The following is an 18797-nucleotide window of genomic DNA, read 5'->3' on the forward strand; positions in this document are numbered from 1 at the left end:
TTTGTGTACAAGCCGGCCTTTTAAAGGCAGCATTATTGAAATAATTCAATTGTAATGAGATCACATGAATAGGAATGTAAATGTTAATATGGATTGTTTGGGGGAAAGAAAAGAAAATCAACTGTGATAAAAATCAAGGATGTGATCATATGCCAAGCTAACTAACTGTGTGGCTTAATCCCAGAAGATCACAGGTCTTGTAACCGGAGGTATTGTGGCTCTGATAGGTCAATCGTCGGTTCAAATCCTGTGTTTGTCCATCAGCAGCCGGAGTCTGAGAGACCCCAATTGGCCATGCTCTCTCTGGCTGGATAGTTGACGCTCTTCCCTCATCACTCACATAGGTAAATCATCAACCGTGTGCACCGTGCAGCTTGATTTAGAGAGTGTCAGTGTGTCTTTGCTATCGTAACGATGGGAAAAGTACACCTAACGCAGCTTGAAACGAGTTAATTCTCTTAATAAATCATGAGTGTGTTAATTTTGGGCGTAACATGAAATAATAAACCAATCAGCGTGTTTCTTGCTCATCATTCCCTTTAAGAGTAATCCAGGTGAGCTCTGACTTTGGTGGATTGCTATTTTAACGGTGCAGCTACCTGGACGTGTCCAACAAACGCTTCTTAGCAGAGAAAACTGAGCTGCTGGTTCACGCTGTTTAATCATACATATATAAATATAATATACAATATATAAATATAAATATATTTCACATTCAAACATAAATAATATTACACAACTGGTTAATACATTTTTATTGCGTATAAGTGTATAGTTAATAATTAAAGGAAACTGATAAAAAAGTCTTTACATTTACACCCTTTTTACACCCAATTTAGTCAACTAAATTAACTGTAGTTTTAGTCGACTATATTCTTATGATATTTAGTCGACTAAAAATAGACTAAAACTAAAAACATTTCAGATGACTAAATTATGACTTCTTATACTGAATGACTGAATTATGAGAATTTTGCAAAACTTGGATATTGTTGGACTATTCTTAAGAACTACTGTCCTACTCAAATTCACAATATCCAACAATTTGTGCTATATGTGATTACACCAAGCACAGCTTGTGTGATAAGCAGGTTTTTTTTTTTTTTTTATCAATATGTTTATTTTATTAATCAATCAAGGGTTGTTACATACATCTATCAATATATGATACAGTTATTGTATAACAAGGTTAATTAGAAGAAAAGTAAAAAATAAATGAACAATAACCCCGCACCCCACCCCACCCACAAAGGTCAAGCAAGAATAGAATGATATATACATTCATAAATGTAAAGAAGTGATAGTTAACAAATTTAAATGTATTATATTTAATCTTATCATATTAAGGTCATTAATTACTTAGTATATCAATTCTCATCTAGTAGTAGTTGAAGATAGTTGGAAGACATCATAAAAGTGAAAAATTTTCCCCAAACTGCTTTGAATATCTTAGGCTTTTTTTCTTAAATTAAAGAGAATCTTCTCAAATGGAACATAAGAATAGAGTTCTTTTATCCACATTAAGGAAGTAGGAGGCTCACTGCATTTCCATTTCTGAGCAACACATTTGTTTGCAGCAACTAAAGCCAGTTTAATGAACCTAATGTTAGTTTTAGCAATTTCCCCATCTGTTGAGAGTAAGGAGTCACCTAGCAGGGTCAGCTGGGGGCTCACAGGAATCTCAATATCAAGTATGGTCTTAATAAGCATCTGATACGCAGTTTTTTTGAGAAGGGTAATGCTGCAGACCGGAGCCCCAGTGGGCGTGGCTAAAGGGAGGAGCATGGGTCAATCATTTTCGACTGCAGCCAATCAGATACTACACTTTCGTTGTCAATCACTTTTTACTAAGCCAATCATCAGACAGACTTAGCTGTCCATCATTTTTTACTGTAGCCAATCACCTTAACAGATCTGTCAAACGAAGGCGGAAACTGCGCTGCTACCGGTTAAACGTCCGATTTAAACATCTGAACAGCGGTGAAGCTGAATGTGAATAAGTATTTTACAAAATACTATATTAACAGTTTCAACAGATTTATGTGCTTCTGTAGTTAGTCCTGCCTATATGCCGCTTTTAAACAGAAGTAACTGAATGAAAACGTTAGAAAAGCCCTGACTTTAGATATTTTTAAATCAAAGATTAAAATACTTTTTTTTCTGGAATGGCACTTTTATGTTTTTTTTCCCTTTATTGCAGTAATTGCATTACATCATGTATATCTATGTATATAAAAAACACAAAAGTGCCATTCCAGAAAAACAAGTATTTTAAATTTTGATTTAAAAAGATCTAAAGTCAGGGCTTTTCTAACGTTTTCATTCAGTTACTTCTGTTTAAGAGCGGCATATAGGCAGGACTAACTACAGTAGCACATTCAGCTTCAGATCTGTTAAGGTGATTGGCTGCAGTAAAAAATGATGGACAGCTTGGTCTGTCTGATGATTGGCTTAATAAAAAATTATTGACAACGAAAGTGTAGTATCTGATTGGCTGCAGTCGAAAATGATTGACATATGCTCTGCCCTTTAGCCACGCCCACTGGGGCTCCGGTCTGCAGCATTAAATAGATGTTTTTTTTGGGCGATACCTTTTTTGTGAAGGTAGACGATAGCCTCGGCTAAGCTGCTGATGATGTGTCTGGTCTCCTCCTCGCTGAAACGCTTGTTTTTGCGTAAGAGTCTCTTCAGTTCCCCTCCCTCACACAGCTCCATCACCAGGTACATTTTCTGGAAAACACACACACACACACACACACACACACACAGCTTCAGTTACTGCAGGCGCTTCCCGTAGATTCACACTTCTGGTGCTGTAATATTTCTGTTCTACATATCCTGATATTTCACCATCTCTATCACACCTCTTCCAACTAATTCAATTAATTAACACTCATTTTCTGAGTAGATGTGGGGGTGACAACTGGTAATGTGATACTTTCCAACTGCTAAAATGGCTTGAAAAATTATTTATTTATACCTCTTTGAACTTTTTCACATTTTGTCACCCAACAACCACAAATTTAAAAGTATTTTATTGAGATTTTAAGTGCAAAAGTATTTAGGCCCCTATATCAATACTTGATATAGAGTAGATCCACCTCTCGATGCAATTTCAGCTTCAAGTCTTTTGGGGTTTGTCTCTACCAGCTTTGCGAATCCAGAGACTATTATCTATGAAACACCATGATGAAACTGGCTCTCATCTGGACCGTCTGTTCTCTGTTTCAAGGGAAAGGGTTACACTTCAAAACAAGGAGTAGGAGAACAAAAGAGACATGGGGTTGGGCTTATGTGTAATAGGATGTAACCCCTAGGTTAAGAACCCCTGATTAAGACTAGTTTACAAATGAAATCACATTTAGAAGTGATAAAGGCCTAATCCCATTTATCTTGTGTACCCAAAAACCCTTTTTTATGTGTAACACTTGCCCTTAGAACAGAGTCATTAGAGAAAAGGGGTGAAATCCTCCCTCTAATAAAATAATTGGGAAACCCTTTAAGAACTTAATACAGATATATAGCTTTATAACAATGGAGCACTAAAGTTCAGCAACCTAACTGCTGCTGCTGGTTAACTAGTTAACTTTGGGTGTATTTTATCGTACATCTTCAGAAAGGGGGCAGGTGGTGCAGCAATTATTATTATTATTAATTCCTCTGTAATGGGGAGCTGAAATTAGCTTTTATTAGCGTTTTTTATTTGTATTTTTTATTTGTCTGTTCCACCTTAAATGCTAGTTTTCATGTTTTTCGTGTTTAGTTCTGGTGTGTTCTTGTGATAAATGTGTTTCTGAAGAGCAGCCAGGTGAGTCTGCAATTTCCCACAGCGAAAACATTGTGACCCTGTGTCGCAATCAACATGTTTCTTGCTCTTCATTCCCTTCGAGAGTCAGGTGAGCTCTGACTTTAGTGGATTGCTATTTTAACGGTGCAGCTACCTGGACGTGTCCAACAAACACTTCTCATTTACAGGAACAGTAATGTTATTTTACACTATCAGTAAATGTCTATTTGCTCAGTTGCTTCATATGGACACCTTTCATTTTAGGACTCACTTTAAGTGCGTATTCTCCTCTATAGAGATTCTCTGGCATGGCATATCGCTAGTTCTTGTGTGTTTAGTTCTTGTGTGTTCCTGTGATAAATGTGTTTCTGAAGAGCAGCCAGGTGAGTCTGCAATTTCCCACAGCGAAAACATCGTGACCCTGCGTCGCCGATCAGTCATGTACCGATCTTTAGTCGAGCCGTCAACCGTGCACTGTACAGCTTGGTTTAGGACATGTCAGTGTGTCTTTGCTATCGTAACAACGGGAAAAGTACACCTTGCGCAACTCGAAACGCACAAAAAGCATGTACATATTCTCTTAACTAATAATGGGTGTGTTTAGTTTTGGGTGTAACGTGAAATAATAAACCAATCAGTGTGTCTCTTGCTTATCCTTCCCTTTAAGAGTCAGATGAGCTCTGACTTTGGCGGATTGCTATTTTAACGGTGCTGCTACCTGGTTGACTCTTTAAAGGAGCTCCAGCAGCTCATTTACGGGAACAGCAATGTTATTTTATAAGGCACACTACCAATGAATGTCTATTTGCTCAATTGCTTTACTCACTTTAAGTGCGTATTCTCCTCTATACAGATTCTCTGTCATGGCATTGCTAGTTCTTGCGTGATTTTAGTTTTGGTGTGTTCTCTTGATAAACATGTTTCTGGAGAGCAGCCAGGTGAGTCTGCGATTTCTCACAGTGCAAAAAATTTTGTAATTTGTGACCTCTTGTCGCAAATCAGTCTTGTAGTGTAAAAGTCTCAACAACTGAAGGACTTGCTGTGACAGCACAACCAGTAAAAAAGTTGTGTAGTGTGAACCTGGCATTAGCCTGGTCTTGCTTATTCTTACCTTCGGCGTCTCAAAGACCTCCTCCAGATGGATAATATGCGCATGGTTGACTTGCTTGAGGATGCTCACTTCCCTTTCCAGCAGCCTCACCCCAGAACTTCCAGCCTGCATGCACACACATAGAATAACGCCAACAACATCGTCATCATCATTATCAGATGGCACCATATGAGCCAAGTGTACCGACAAGCCTCCATCCATCATCTGAGACAGCGGCGTGAAACACGATGACCACAGACCTACCTTCTCTTTGTTCACCTTCTTAATGGCCCACTTCTTCTGCGTCTCGATGTGAGTGGCTTCGCAGACGACCCCGAAGCTACCTTGACCCAGTTTCGTCCCGAAGGAGTAGATTTGCTGGAGGATCCAAATGAAGACATTGGTGGCATTAGGTCAAGTATTACACATCTTCTTTTTTTCCATCCTTTTAAAAGTAAACAACCCTCCATCGCTCCCTTAATGGGGACACAATGAGGGCGGCGGAGGCGGGGGGGAGGAGGAGTAGAAGGGGGTGGTGGAGGAAGGAGGAGGAGGTAGGAGGGGGGGGGGTTGTTTTCCAGCCTCCCCACACTCCATTAAGTCGAGACCTGAATCCTTAAAGTGGAACTTAATTTTCAAGTTTGCCAGTCTCTGGAGTTTGAGAGAATATAGTATTTCTAATCAAGTTACAAATGATTAAGTTGCTGCCGCAGTTCATTCAATCTCAGGTCTAATTAACTTGATCATTATCTCAACGCATGCAAGGCTGAGCACTGCCTGCTGCGGATTTGGCAAAGACAGCAGTCGGGAGCCTCCAGAGAGGAGGAGGCCAATCAAGAGCACAAAGAGGTGCAATTTGCCTCCGGGCCTTTAGGGGAGCTCTGACATGAGGAAAGGGCTGTCAGGTCAAGATGTGGAGATGAATGGGAATGCATATGTCACAAAAAATAACATTAGCAAAGTTCATTTTTAAAGTTACTGATTTAAACCTAATAAAGTAAATGAAAAGACTCAGCTCGCTTTCTCTTTCCCTGTAATATCAGTAAATGACTGTTAAGAAATGAGTATTTCTTTAATTTTAGAAAGTAGAATAATGTATTTTAATAGAAAATCTGATAAAGTGTGCCTGTATATTTCAGTTTATCTACAGAAATCAGGTCAGATTCTGTTCAGAGGTACTCAAAATAAGTATTGTACAAGTCTTTGAATGCCTTGTCCTGTATAAGGGCTACAGTTGTAGGTAATACAAAACCCTTTTTTCTGCAGTAAAATAACTTATTTACACTCTGAAAATGTGAGGGTTTGAAATCTTCTACAGGACACTTGGAGAAGCTGCCTGTTTTCTCTCCACTCTACTTAATAATTCCAGGTCAGCAACAGGAATCAACCCAAATTCTGCAGGTTTAAAAATAGACGTAAAAACTAGACAAAGTTTAGGAAAAAAACAATTTTACGATTTAATTCATTATATTTTGACATCATTGACAGCAGGTTTACTTAAATATTTTTTTTCTATTACAATTACACTTATGCTTTTCAGTAATGTTCCTTATCAAACATGAAAGCTTTTTATGTAATGCTTGAATAGAAATACTAAGGCTGACAATTGAAAAAATCCTGGCCAACAGATTTCTACTCTTTTAAAAGGTACATTTAGAACACATACGCAATATAAATCACAACCACCTCATTCTAATCCAAAATGGGATTATTATTATTAGTTTTACAGTTTTATTTTGTTTCTGTAAACATGTGCGTTTCACCTGTTTTTGGCCTAGTCAGCCATGTTTTATCGGTCATTTGGCGAGCCTGCTCTGCACTGTGCAAGTCTCACGCTTTGAGTGTGTGACACACGCACCTCAGCGAGTTCACACGCTCACACGCCACACATGGTATTTCTCATGCTTGCCAATCCATCGGCTGTATATTATAATGTACTCTCGCCAATCAGAATATAGATCGCTCTGTTGTTAGGCAGACCTAGTCAAAGAGGGTGGAGTTTCAGCCAGAGTGTCAGGCAAGAAAAACTGTCCAATTTGAAAGTTCTGAAACACACGTCGGTGAACAACTGAAGGAGAACAGTGGAGAAAAACTTGAGAGCCCTGCCTATAAGGCTGTACTTCAGCTCCGAGCACCGCCATCACTGTACTAAAAATAACATAGACATATATATATATACATAGACTCCGTATAGCGTAGCAGCCGGCGCCAGGAATCTTATATGGAATATATATGTCTATGTTATTTTCAGTTCAGTAATGACGGCGCTCAAAGCTGAAGCTAGAGTTATAGGATGTAAAGAGAGGATTTTAATAGGCTTCTTCTGCACTTTTTAAGTTATTAATGCCTCGTTTTAAATGTCAGGGCTCTCTGGATTCTAGTAAGGAGGTGTGGAGCTACTTTGAGCTGGATAACAGTGTAAAAAGTGATTTATCAGGGTAAATTATGCCTTGTCTCACCCAGTCTGAAGGGTGTTTTGGATAAACTATAAAAAATTCTGGATCTCTGAACGCTGTGGGAGAGCGGAGGTGTCCTGTTCATCAGAGGTAAGAACTTTTTATCATGTTTTACTACAATAAAAGTCCATTTTACACCGGAGTTCTACTTTAAGCAAAGTAGACATATTGGCTCATTTATGTTAACAGGCTTTCCCCGCTAAGAATTACATCATAGTTGATACCAAGGTCAACGAAAATTATTGAGGTAATGTCCATATATTGTCCAATTAGTTGATAATGTAATTATAATGACAGGCCACGGTACAGGTGTTACAGGTGTTCTGAATGTATCACACGGGCTCAGCTGGTACCTGAATATGAGCCTCATCCTCAATGCGAGTGTGCGGCACCTTCTTCTCAGCACTGTTCACACGGGTCCACTGTAAGGCCATTTCCTTATCAGCTCCAGAACCATCAGCCTGAGTCACCTGAAAAAGAACCAGTTTTTACCCAGATAACAGAAAACATTACAAGAATGTTTAGCAGCGTTTTAAAAAGGCTCCAGTAAGGTTAGCCTGTAACAATACACAAATAATGTTGCAGGAACGTTTTAAAAACATGTGACGTCGTTGGTGTGGTGGGTAACACCCCCGCCTGCCAGTGAGCTACCATGTGGGAGACTGGGGTTCAATTCCAGGTCTGTGTCACAACAGCTTTAGACAAAATGAAGAGATCACTTCAGTTTCTGAATCAGTTTCTGTGATTTTGCTATTTATAGGTTTATGTTTGAGTAAAATGAACATTGTTGTTTTATTCTATAAACTACAGACAACATTTCTCCCAAATTCCAAATAAAATTTTTCTCATTTAGAGCATTTATTTACAGAAATGGCTGAAATAACAAAAAAGATGCAGAGCTTTCAGACCTCAAATAATGCAAAGAAAATGCAAGTTCATATTCATAAAGTTTTAGGAGTTCAGAAATCAATAAATTACAGTTGTTATGCATCTTGGCATCATGTTCTCCTCCACCAGTCTTACACACTGCTTTTGGATAACTTTATGCTGCTTTAATCCTGGTGCAAAAATTCAAGCAGTTCAGTTTGGTGGTTTGATGGTTTGTGATCATCCATCTTCCTCTTGATTATATTCCAGAGGTTTTCAACTTGGTAAAATCAAAGAAACTCATCATTTTTAAGTGCTCTCGTATTTTTTTTTCCAGAGCTGTATACTGTGCTAGATCAATAAGAGTCCTTGGGCAAGACTCCTAACACTACATTGGCCTACCTTTGTAATAGGAATAATCTTGTAAGTCGCTCTGGATAAGAGTGTCAGCTAAATGCTGTAAATGTAATGTAATTGTTTGCATTATAACATGCCGAGCTAGACGAATACTAACATATTGAAAAGGTTAATATATAATTCCCAAAAATAAAAATTCAAAAACTGAGACAAGTGATGTTGTAACAACGTTAATAGAAGGTTAAATAAAAACATCCACAAAACGTGACAGATTAAATATTTTAAGAACTATAGATGCACTAATGTGGGAATTCTGGCCCGATGCAGGTACCTGGCATTGCATATGTATATACAATATATAAATTGTACATATTTATGACTAACAGACAAACTACACACCCCACAACATATACATTGTCATAATGTACATTTTAGCTTTTAACCAACTGTATTCAAACAATAAAATTATAGTTTTCTCTTGAAAAATTCCCATTTTTTGGTTTCCCATGTATTTATCTATTTGATTCTTACATAGACTGTTCACAGTTTTAAACCCTCTTTTTTAAGTAACAGATTAATTAAAAAACAAGTAAATAAAAAGCACCTTAAAACAATGTGTTGTAAAGTAGCGCAGCCAGGATTGTTTTGTCTTTTTCCAACATACAATAAAAACGCCAGCAAGTATCGGCTTGAAATATCAGCAAAATCTGCCGATAACTATAAACAGTATATGATTATACATCCCTACTATATATTTATACAATAACATTTAAAAAACATTTCACTAACCAAAAAGTGTTAGCTGTGTAGTGACCCTAACCTCTCAGAGCAAGGCCTGAGTTCCCTTTAATACACAGCTTTTAGAAATGAACCTGGAATTCTTCATTATTTCTTTTTCCTTCCAATGAATCTTTCTTTATCTTTCTCATTTCGCTTTAATGTAATAATTACTTTTCGTCTCATAATCTGATTTATGGAGGGTTTTTTATAACACTTGTCAAAGATGCTAAACAAATTAAGTTTAATAGGAGTTTAGGTTCACTTAATATAAAATGAAATATGATCATTACAGATGAAATTCTTGGAATAGCCAAGTAATATAATTTGATGAAATATTAAAAGAGAAGAATATTATTTAAGGCTAGAACATGTGGACCGTTATCAAATGGCTTTGTGCCGTAGTACAGGTTCAGCAGTGGGTCAGCTGGGGACATGCATTCTTTCTCTGTAGAGTCATATATGATATACATACATATACATGTACAATTTTTGACTTCTTAGAACTTTTTAAAACCAGTCAGAGATAAAATTGAGACCTTTACAAAACATAACAGCAAAAACACAGTGACTTAACTTAAACCTAATAGAGTAAACAAACATTTTCAAACAGACATAAATCAAAAAATCATTAAGCAAAATTGCATATGAAATTTTGCAATTAAAAGCAGAACTTTATTAAAACATATTAGAAATTAATTTAGGACATTTTAAGACTCTTCGAGGAGCCACAGACACTGTTTTACTCATAAAATAAACAAAAAAAATTAAAATAAATGACTAAGCCTGTCAGGTAGGGAGCAGGAAGGAGACTAGGAGAGTAAACGCACTTGCGAGTGTGATTTATTAACAAAATAAACAAACAAAAGAACAAACAAAAAAAAAACCCTGAGAAACACGGAGTACATACAGGTAGCACCAACACTGGCACACAAGACTTGATTGACGATAGGACATACAACCACAGACAATGGATACTGAAACAAGGGGGACTATATATACACCCGAACGGGGGACAGGAAACAGGAAACACCAGCGAACAGGTAACAAGGGGCGGAGCTACAAAGCAACAGGTAAGCCCTCTGAAGACAGGGACAGAGACATGGGATAAACACACAGGGCATGAGCATTATCCTGCTGAAAAAGGTCAGTTAGAAGCTCTACCATGAGAGGCAGTAACACATGTGGCTGCAGGATGCCCTGAATGATAGAATGCTCGAATGATGACAAAACCTGCAACCAATAAGGTTTATAAAGTGCCAGTTGGAAGCCCTGACTCAGTCACAAAGCTCTCGTATTAGCCTGAATAAACTGAATTTAAAAGTAGTAGTTAGTTAAATAAATGTTACTGTACAGATATAATCTGTCTCTAGTAGATATATAATTGGAAATGAGAACAGTGTGAATTTTTCTTTTGATAAAAACGGCAAAAAAGTATTACCCTGATGTGATAATTAGGGGTGGGTCATAAGGCACCATATTTTACGGTATAATATCGTTCAGGATATTCAAAAATGAAAAACGATACGATATGGAACGGCCCTATTCGTAAAGTGTTGCAGTCTGGCAGAGGCATTCCTGGGAAACCCTTGATGTGTGTGGACAAGCATTTTCCTGCTGAAAAATGCCATTTGAAATCCCTGACTGAGTCACAAAGCTTACATATTAGCCTGAATTTACTAAATTCACCTTTCTTTGTCTACCCTACAATCACCACATTACCAGTTTACTAAAGTTCAAATGCAGCCCTGCCATGAGAGGCAGCAACACATTTGGCTGCAGGATGTCCTGCATGCCTGAATGCTTAATTTATGATTAAACCTGTGAATGAACCAGGCTTTGCAAAGTGTTGTAATCTGGCGGAGGCATTTATGGGAAACCCTTGCTGCGTATGGACGAGCATTATCCTGCTGAAAAATGCCAGTTGGAAGCCCTGACTCAGTCACAAAGCTTACATATTAGCCTGAATTTACTAAATTCACCTTTCTTTCTCTACCCCACAATCATCACATTACCAGTTAATCCCAATTTACTCAAGTTTGAAAACTTTCTCCAAAGCCAACCTAAAGAAAAAGCTATAACATACTGAAAAAAGCCAGTTGTAAGCCCTAAATTAACATTACCAGCTCATAATTTACTTAAGTTAAAAAAAGCCTTCTCCAAAGCCATATTAAATGTATAGCAACTATAAAAAGTGTTTTACTCTGGTGGAGACATTTCTGGGAAATCCTTGCTGCGTATGGTCGAGCATTATCCTGCTGAAAAATACCAGTTGGAAGCCCTGACTCAATCACAAAGCTCCTGTATTAGCCGGAATTAGCTGATTTCACCTCTCTTTCTCTACCCCACAATCACCACATTACCAGTTAAGTACAATTTACTCAAGTTGAAAAGCGTTCTCCAAAGCCAAATTAAATGTAAAGCAATTACAGACTGATGACTGGGAGCCGGCGAAGTGGATCCGCCACACGGGCGGCGATTAATTATTAAGGAGGAAGCGGTGTCTTTAACCTCTCGTCTCTCCGCAGCGTGATCCGAGCCTGCTGACAGCCCCCTCATAACAGTGCAGTCTTCCTATTACTGCCCGTCTATCTGCTAATCAAAACGATTGTGACAGGCTCTGGAAAAGCCCAATCAGCTCAATCACGGCTCGTTTGGAGGCGTGTGATGAGTGTATCAGGGAGCCGGGGTCCGGCGCGACCGGGGCTCTCGGGCTCCGCGGCGAAGCAGGAAATGAGATATCGAGGTCAGAGAGGTGTCTGGCCTTAGAGCAGATCACCATCACTTCTTAAGCTGCCCGGTGTGGGATCCAGAGCAGGAGCCAAGAGAAGGGTGTAGGCTTTCAAGTAATGAAGAGAGAGACTTCGAAAGACGGCTGAAGACAAACGCAAGACGACGGAGGGTCAAACGGTGGTCAGAAACAGGGCTGCCGCTGCAATATTTCACTGTTCTGTGAGGTCACTGCGATATTAAAAAATACAGCGATTTTCACCAAATTTTTCCAAAAGTCAGTGATTCAACATGTCAGTAATTGGCTAACAGCACAGCAAGGCAGCAAGTTGGACAACAGTAAGAAACTGTTTAAAATAAAGACATTTTACACTAATAACTAGTCTTTGCAATGTCATATGTTACTTTATAACATGTGTAATAATGCCCTGCTAAGTGCAGTTCACCCTATACTGTCCTAGTCTAAGAGTCTCTCAGAGTAAAACACCAAATCCACAGGAGATCCTATTTTAACCTATAGTTATACACAGAGGTGGGTAGATTCCAGGTCCAGAAAGTTAAAATAAATCCATCCCGGGGTTTTGTAAGCTGAGCTGCAGCAGAGCAGCAGAACCAGGCAGTTGAAACAAAACCCTGGGGTGGATTTTTACTTTTAACTAGTGTAAACAGAACTGTTTTAAATTGTTTTACACCTACCTATCTCAATTGTACTTGGCTTGTGGTGTTTTTCCTCCATAGACTAATTCTAACCATTTGTTTCTTAGCTCTGAATTACTGGGTAAAGTATATAAACACTGATGTGTTATTCGCACAAATAACACAGGAATGAACTGCATGCTGTTCCTACCGCTTATCTCCTATCTGATGAGACGGCGTTACCGCCAGGCTTTAGCTCTGCCTGTGGGCGGTCCCGAGCCGAGTTGGGCGTGGCCATGAATACTTATTCACGGGTTGACATAGACACTGTGCTTTTTACTGATCGACTCGTTTTTCTGATTATTTTCTTTTTCTAGCTGCTGCAGACAATGAGGAAGAGGTTGAGGAAGGGTTTCATGTGCAGCATCATAAACAACTCCAACTGAGAGTAGTGTATTTTAGGGGAAGAAGACTTTTAAAGTCTGGGCAAAATGTCTTAGAGAGTTTAGCACTTACCAATCTCTCACCAGGAGGAACACTACCCTAAGTAGCCTCTGAGAAACATTGTAAAGGGCAGCAGTGAAAGCAATTTGATATCTTTTAGTGATAAAAGCCAGTGCCTAATCAGAGAACACCTGTAATCATTTATATATCTGCCATATCTGAGATATTTTTGCAATTTTTAAGTCAAAAGAACACTGTGCAGTCCTATTCAGATACTGTGCTTTGGCTTTTAAATGGCTTGAAACAACAATACGTCACACGCAGCATGAGAACAAGGGGAATTTCTTGGACATTCATTAACTGGAATTAGTTATTAACAGAATTAACAGAAGCGGAGGCAGAGGCAGCAAAATAACTCAGACGCTCACTGTCAACTCAACTCAACTCATCGGAATCGGAGCGCATTAGAGCCGCAGCACTTTGTGTAAATGACATAAAAGCCACATTTCTAACGGCAGCGCGAGAGCATGCGGGCCGAGTAATAGCACAGCCTGACAGCACTCTGCCTGGGCTGAAACGCTCGGATATGCTTCATCATCCCATACATACTGTTGCTGATGCTGTCACCTCAGGAGCTGCCATTAGACTAAGTGGAATGAAAGGATGTTCGCTCACCAAGTAGCAGCAGCAGCAGCAGCAGTCTGCGTGAAGGCCATGTCAATTAACGTCTCCTCCAGCACTTTAGACCTGCACAAACAAACAAACACAGAAACAAACACATAAAATACAAAATATTTCAGTTTTAAGACCACAATAATACACCTATAAAGACAGAATGTGTTCTTAACAACAAGACAGATACACCCCAAAGAAGATGTACTACACATAATTAATCAGAGAAGCAGATAATAGAGATCACACTATCGATTTTACAGAGATACAGTAAATGCTAGTTAGATGCCTCCTCAAATCATACCAAAAAAGCGGGGGTCATGAGTTTTTTCCATGTTCCCCAAATCTCTTATATCTACAGGTGCATCTAAAAAAATTAGAATATTATTGAAAAGTTACTTTATTTTAGTAATTCTGGTGTATTATATAGATGTATTGTAACATGCAGACCAGGTAATGGGATGCAAATGCAGAGAAGCTTTAATGACAAAAATCACGAGGCAAAAATCAGTCGAAAAAACAGGCAAATAGTCAAAAATCCAGAAAACCAAAACACAGGATGAATAACGCTCAATAAAGTCACAGAGTGGCATTATCTCGCAGAGAAACAGAGCTAGAGTCCCAATATATATACACATACACAACTGTAATTAGCCAATATGCCTCAGGTGAGTGAGGGCGGAGTCTCAGTAATCCGGAGAGGCTGATCTCAGGACAGTGAAACGGTGGCTAGGTGTGACATGTATTACACACAGAGTGATCTATTTTAAGTGTTTATTTCTTTTATTGTTGATGATTATGATTTACAGCCAATGAAAACATGAAATGAAAAATAACTATCTCAGAAAATTTGAATATTATATAAGACCAATGGGTCGTGGATCAACACCAGCAGATGACATGACTCTCCAAACCATCACTTATTGGTGGAAACTTCACACTAGGCCTCGAGCAGCTTAGACTGTGTGTCACTCCACACTTCCTCCAGATTTACTGATGATCAGTGATGGTTTAGAGAGTCATGTCTGTCATCTGCTGGTGTTGATCCACTGTGTTTTATTATCAAGTCTAAAGTCAGTGCAGTTTTGTTTTTCCACAAAATCTTACAGCACTTCATGCTTTCCTTTGCTGATAACTTATATGGAGATGTGGATTTCATTTTCCAGCAGGACTTGGCCCACTGCCCACACTGTACCAATTGTACCAATTGGTCTTATTTAATATTCCTATTTTCTGAGACACTGATTTCTGGGAGTTTTATTGGCTGTAACCATTTACAATCATCAACAATAAAAGAAATAAACACTTAAAACAGATCATTCTGTGTGTAATACATATATATATAACATATGAATTTCTGATTTTGGATTTTTTCTTGAATATATCTAAAAGTTTGTCGGCATTTGTTTGTCTGTTTCTTATAAAAATGCATATAATAATATAGCTGCAAGTGGCAATTATGGGTCTAAGCACTATAGACCAAACGAGACCTAAAGAGCCACAAGGCCTGAAATTAGATTCAAAGTATAGAGTTGTGCACTGTCAACACACACACATACAAACACAGTATGTTCAATATATTTCAGATTAAAGACCATAATAATACACCTCAATTACATTCTATTGGCCATTAAAACACAGTATCAACACAAATAACACATTATCGCAGAGTTTTCATAGCTTGAATGTGACTAATAGTGACCGTAATCACAAGACAGGAGCCATGTTTCTTCCATGTCCCCCAGACATATATAAATATAAAAGCTTGGGGAAATGTGTTTGTCAATTTCCTCTTTCAAAATAACACAATATACCATCATCATCACAGGAAACATCATCACAGAGTTTGATGATGAGAATTTGACAAATAGTGACAGTTACAATAAGACAGATTCACCCCAAGGAAAACATATGTACAGCTACTCAGGCAAGCAGATAATAGGTATCACACTATCACACTATTCTTAGTTAGATGCCTCCTCAAATCATACCCGACCAGCCAGGAGCCATGTGTTTCTTTCATGTTCCCCAGATGTTCCCCCATCAGTTTGTTACCTTAAGTTCAGGCGTACTTGGGTTCTGCAGCAGGACAATAACCCAAAGCACACCAGAAAGTCCACCTCTGAATTCTTAAAAAAAAAAAACCACAATAACACAATATACCACCATCATCACAGGAAACATATTTGACAATTAGTGACCAAATACACCCCAAGGAAAACATATGTACAGCTAAACAGGCAAGCAGATAATAGATATCACATTAACATTGTTGTCACAAGTTAGATGCCTCTTCAAATCAAATTATACTGAAACAGCCAGGAGCCATGTGTTTCTTCCATGTTTCCCAGATCCCATCAGTTTGTTACCTAAAGATCATACGTACTTGGGTTCTGCAGCACAACAATGACCCAAAGCACACCAGAAAGTCCACCTCTAAAAACTAAATGTAGGTTTTGAAGTGGCCTACTTAAAAAAATAATAATAATTTAGCCAAAGCCTAAAATTACATTCAAAGTGTAGTTATGTGCACTGTTGAGTCTCCCAATGGCTAATGTGGCTCAACACACACACACACAAACAGAATAAATTCAATATATTAAGACCACAATAAGACAATATACCACCATCATCACAGGAAACATCATCCCAGAGTTTTATAGACAAGTGTATATAAACACAACTAATCAGGCAAGCAGATAATAGATATCACGCTATTGTTTTTGTCACAGAGATAAATGCTAGTTAGTTTGTTGCCTCCAGCCAGGAGCCATGTGTTTTCTCCATGTTCCCCAGATCCCTGTAAGCACTGAGTAGAAAGTAATTACGGCAGATAGGATGTCAGCAATCGACCACACCCCCGTGCATTTGTCATTCCTCGCCCATAACTGTCAGAACCCCATTAGCGTTTTATTTACCGATTGTTTGCGTACGGAAGTGCACAGCGTTCCTCTTTGCCGGCGAGAGAAAGAGAGAGATGCTGTGCCCCTGGCTCAAGCGCAAATTAAATGTGACATCAGTATGATGCCTGGACACAAAAAGATAATACAGGACCTGGATAGAGTTCTCACTCTCCTCCACTCTCTTCCTCTAATGCCCTCCCCTTTATACATCATCCCACCTCATCTCTCTTTCTTTCTCGCTCTCTCTCTCTCTACTTAGTGTCTTCCTCTCTCAGCGAGGTATCAGAACAGTAACACTACATTATTAAGACTTATTAAAATTAGATTGACTTATTAAAAATTAAAATTACGCCTAAAGATAATAGAGTAAGGCCTCAGGCCTAACAAGAACACGCCACATGAGGATTCCACAGTGTTATAAGGGTATCACTTATTCCAGTTGATTGCGATGTGTTGATTGCTATATTAAAATGTAATGAATTAAACACACTAATTGACACAAAAGTAAAATAAGGCACCAAGACGCTGACTGTCGGAATGGAATGAAGCTTTATACAGTGCCGTGAAAAATTGAGAAAGTGAGAGTGTTTGCCTCTTACAGATTTTTATGCGTCATACTTACATTTTTCTGATAATGAAACAAACTTTAACTTTAGACAAATATTACCTGACTAAACATAAAAAGTTTGTAAATGATTATTTTGTATATTTAAACAAATATATCCAAACCAACCGGGCCCTACATAAAAAAAACTGCCCTAGATGTTTTAACTGTGATTAACTACAAGAACAAAAACAATTCAAGAATTTTGGGAACATAATGGACTGTGGACTGAGGAAAGACAAAAAAGGAACTTTTTGAAAGGTGTGTGTCCCGTTACATCTGGCATAAAACTAACACATAATTTCAGAAAAAGAACATCATACTGAACGTAGTAAAACGTGGTGGTAGTGTTATGATGGTCTGGGGCTGCTGGATTTTAACTTGCTGTAATAGATGAAAGCAGGACTTCTGCTGTTTACCAGAAAATCCTGAAGAAGAATATCCGACCATCAGTTTATGACCTTAATCTCAGGTGTACTTGGGTTCTGCAGCAGGACAATGACACAAAGCACACAAAGTTCACACTCTGAATGTTTTAAATTAAAAAACTATATGATGGTTTTGGACTGGCCTAGTAAAAGTCTGATTGAGATGCTGTGGATGATCTTAAACAGGACATTTATGCTGGAAAATCCTCCAATATGTCTGAATTAAAACTGTAATTCTGCAAAGAAGAGTCGAACAAAATTCCTCCACAGAGATGTGAAAGACTCGTTACCAGTTATTGCAAACACTTGATTACAGTTGTTGCCGCCAAGGGTGGCACAACCAAGTCATTCGTTTTAGGGAACGAACACTTTTTCACTCAGGGCTGGTTGGTTTAAATAGATTGTTTTAAGATTTAATAAAATTAATTATCATTAATACGTTCTTTTTATATTTATTAGGGTTATATTTGTCTGAAATTACAATGTCTGTTAATCAGAAAAAAATTAAGTATGATAAAAATACTTTTTCACAGAACTGTACAATGTTGGTTCCTCTATCCTGGATATTAGATGAGATTGAGAGGGTTGGGTTTGGAGGTTCTACAGCAGGGGTGTCAAACTTATTTTGGCCGAGGGCCACATTGGCACATTGGCTGTCCTCTGAGGGCCAGATGTAACTTATAAATGTAATAAAATGTAACCAAATGTAATATATAATGAATGTAATTACTCCTTAATGTTAAATAACTCTCAATATATTATTTATTCAATCAAATATTACAGTTGCATGGAAAAAATGTTTGCTTGTTGCTCTATTAACATAAATCCTTTTAATTTGTCATGTTATGAAATCCAAAAACTCCATCAATCAAGAACCAAACTATACAAGTGAATAGAAATTACATCAAATACAAGTTATATTAACTTTGATCAAAACGTTTGATGCTGAAATAAGGCTTAATAAATATAAAATCAAAAAATTGTGAGCTGTTAAGAACATGTGACAGATTTAGCATTTCCTCAGATTTAGCAGTTCCTCATCCAAC

At 38.1% G+C, this 18797-nt stretch overlaps 1 protein-coding gene across 3 annotated transcripts in view; it reads right to left on the reverse strand.

Annotated features, from left to right (window-relative positions):
* The window catches only part of stk33 (serine/threonine kinase 33), a 43984-nt gene that overhangs the window by 18795 nt on the left and 6392 nt on the right, over window positions 1–18797 (reverse strand). For all 3 annotated transcript variants that reach the window (XM_049465396.1, XM_049465395.1, XM_049465394.1), the window contains exons 2-6: window positions 13820–13891; window positions 7687–7803; window positions 5142–5255; window positions 4899–5003; window positions 2592–2730 (exon numbers count right to left, since the gene is read on the reverse strand). In XM_049465396.1, the coding sequence (XP_049321353.1) occupies window positions 2592–2730; window positions 4899–5003; window positions 5142–5255; window positions 7687–7767 (439 nt within the window). In that variant the 5' untranslated portion in view covers window positions 7768–7803; window positions 13820–13891. The remainder of the gene's footprint in view (window positions 1–2591; window positions 2731–4898; window positions 5004–5141; window positions 5256–7686; window positions 7804–13819; window positions 13892–18797) is intronic.

Source organism: Astyanax mexicanus, chromosome 16, assembly GCF_023375975.1.
Source record: "Astyanax mexicanus isolate ESR-SI-001 chromosome 16, AstMex3_surface, whole genome shotgun sequence".
Lineage (NCBI taxonomy): Eukaryota > Metazoa > Chordata > Actinopteri > Characiformes > Acestrorhamphidae > Astyanax > Astyanax mexicanus.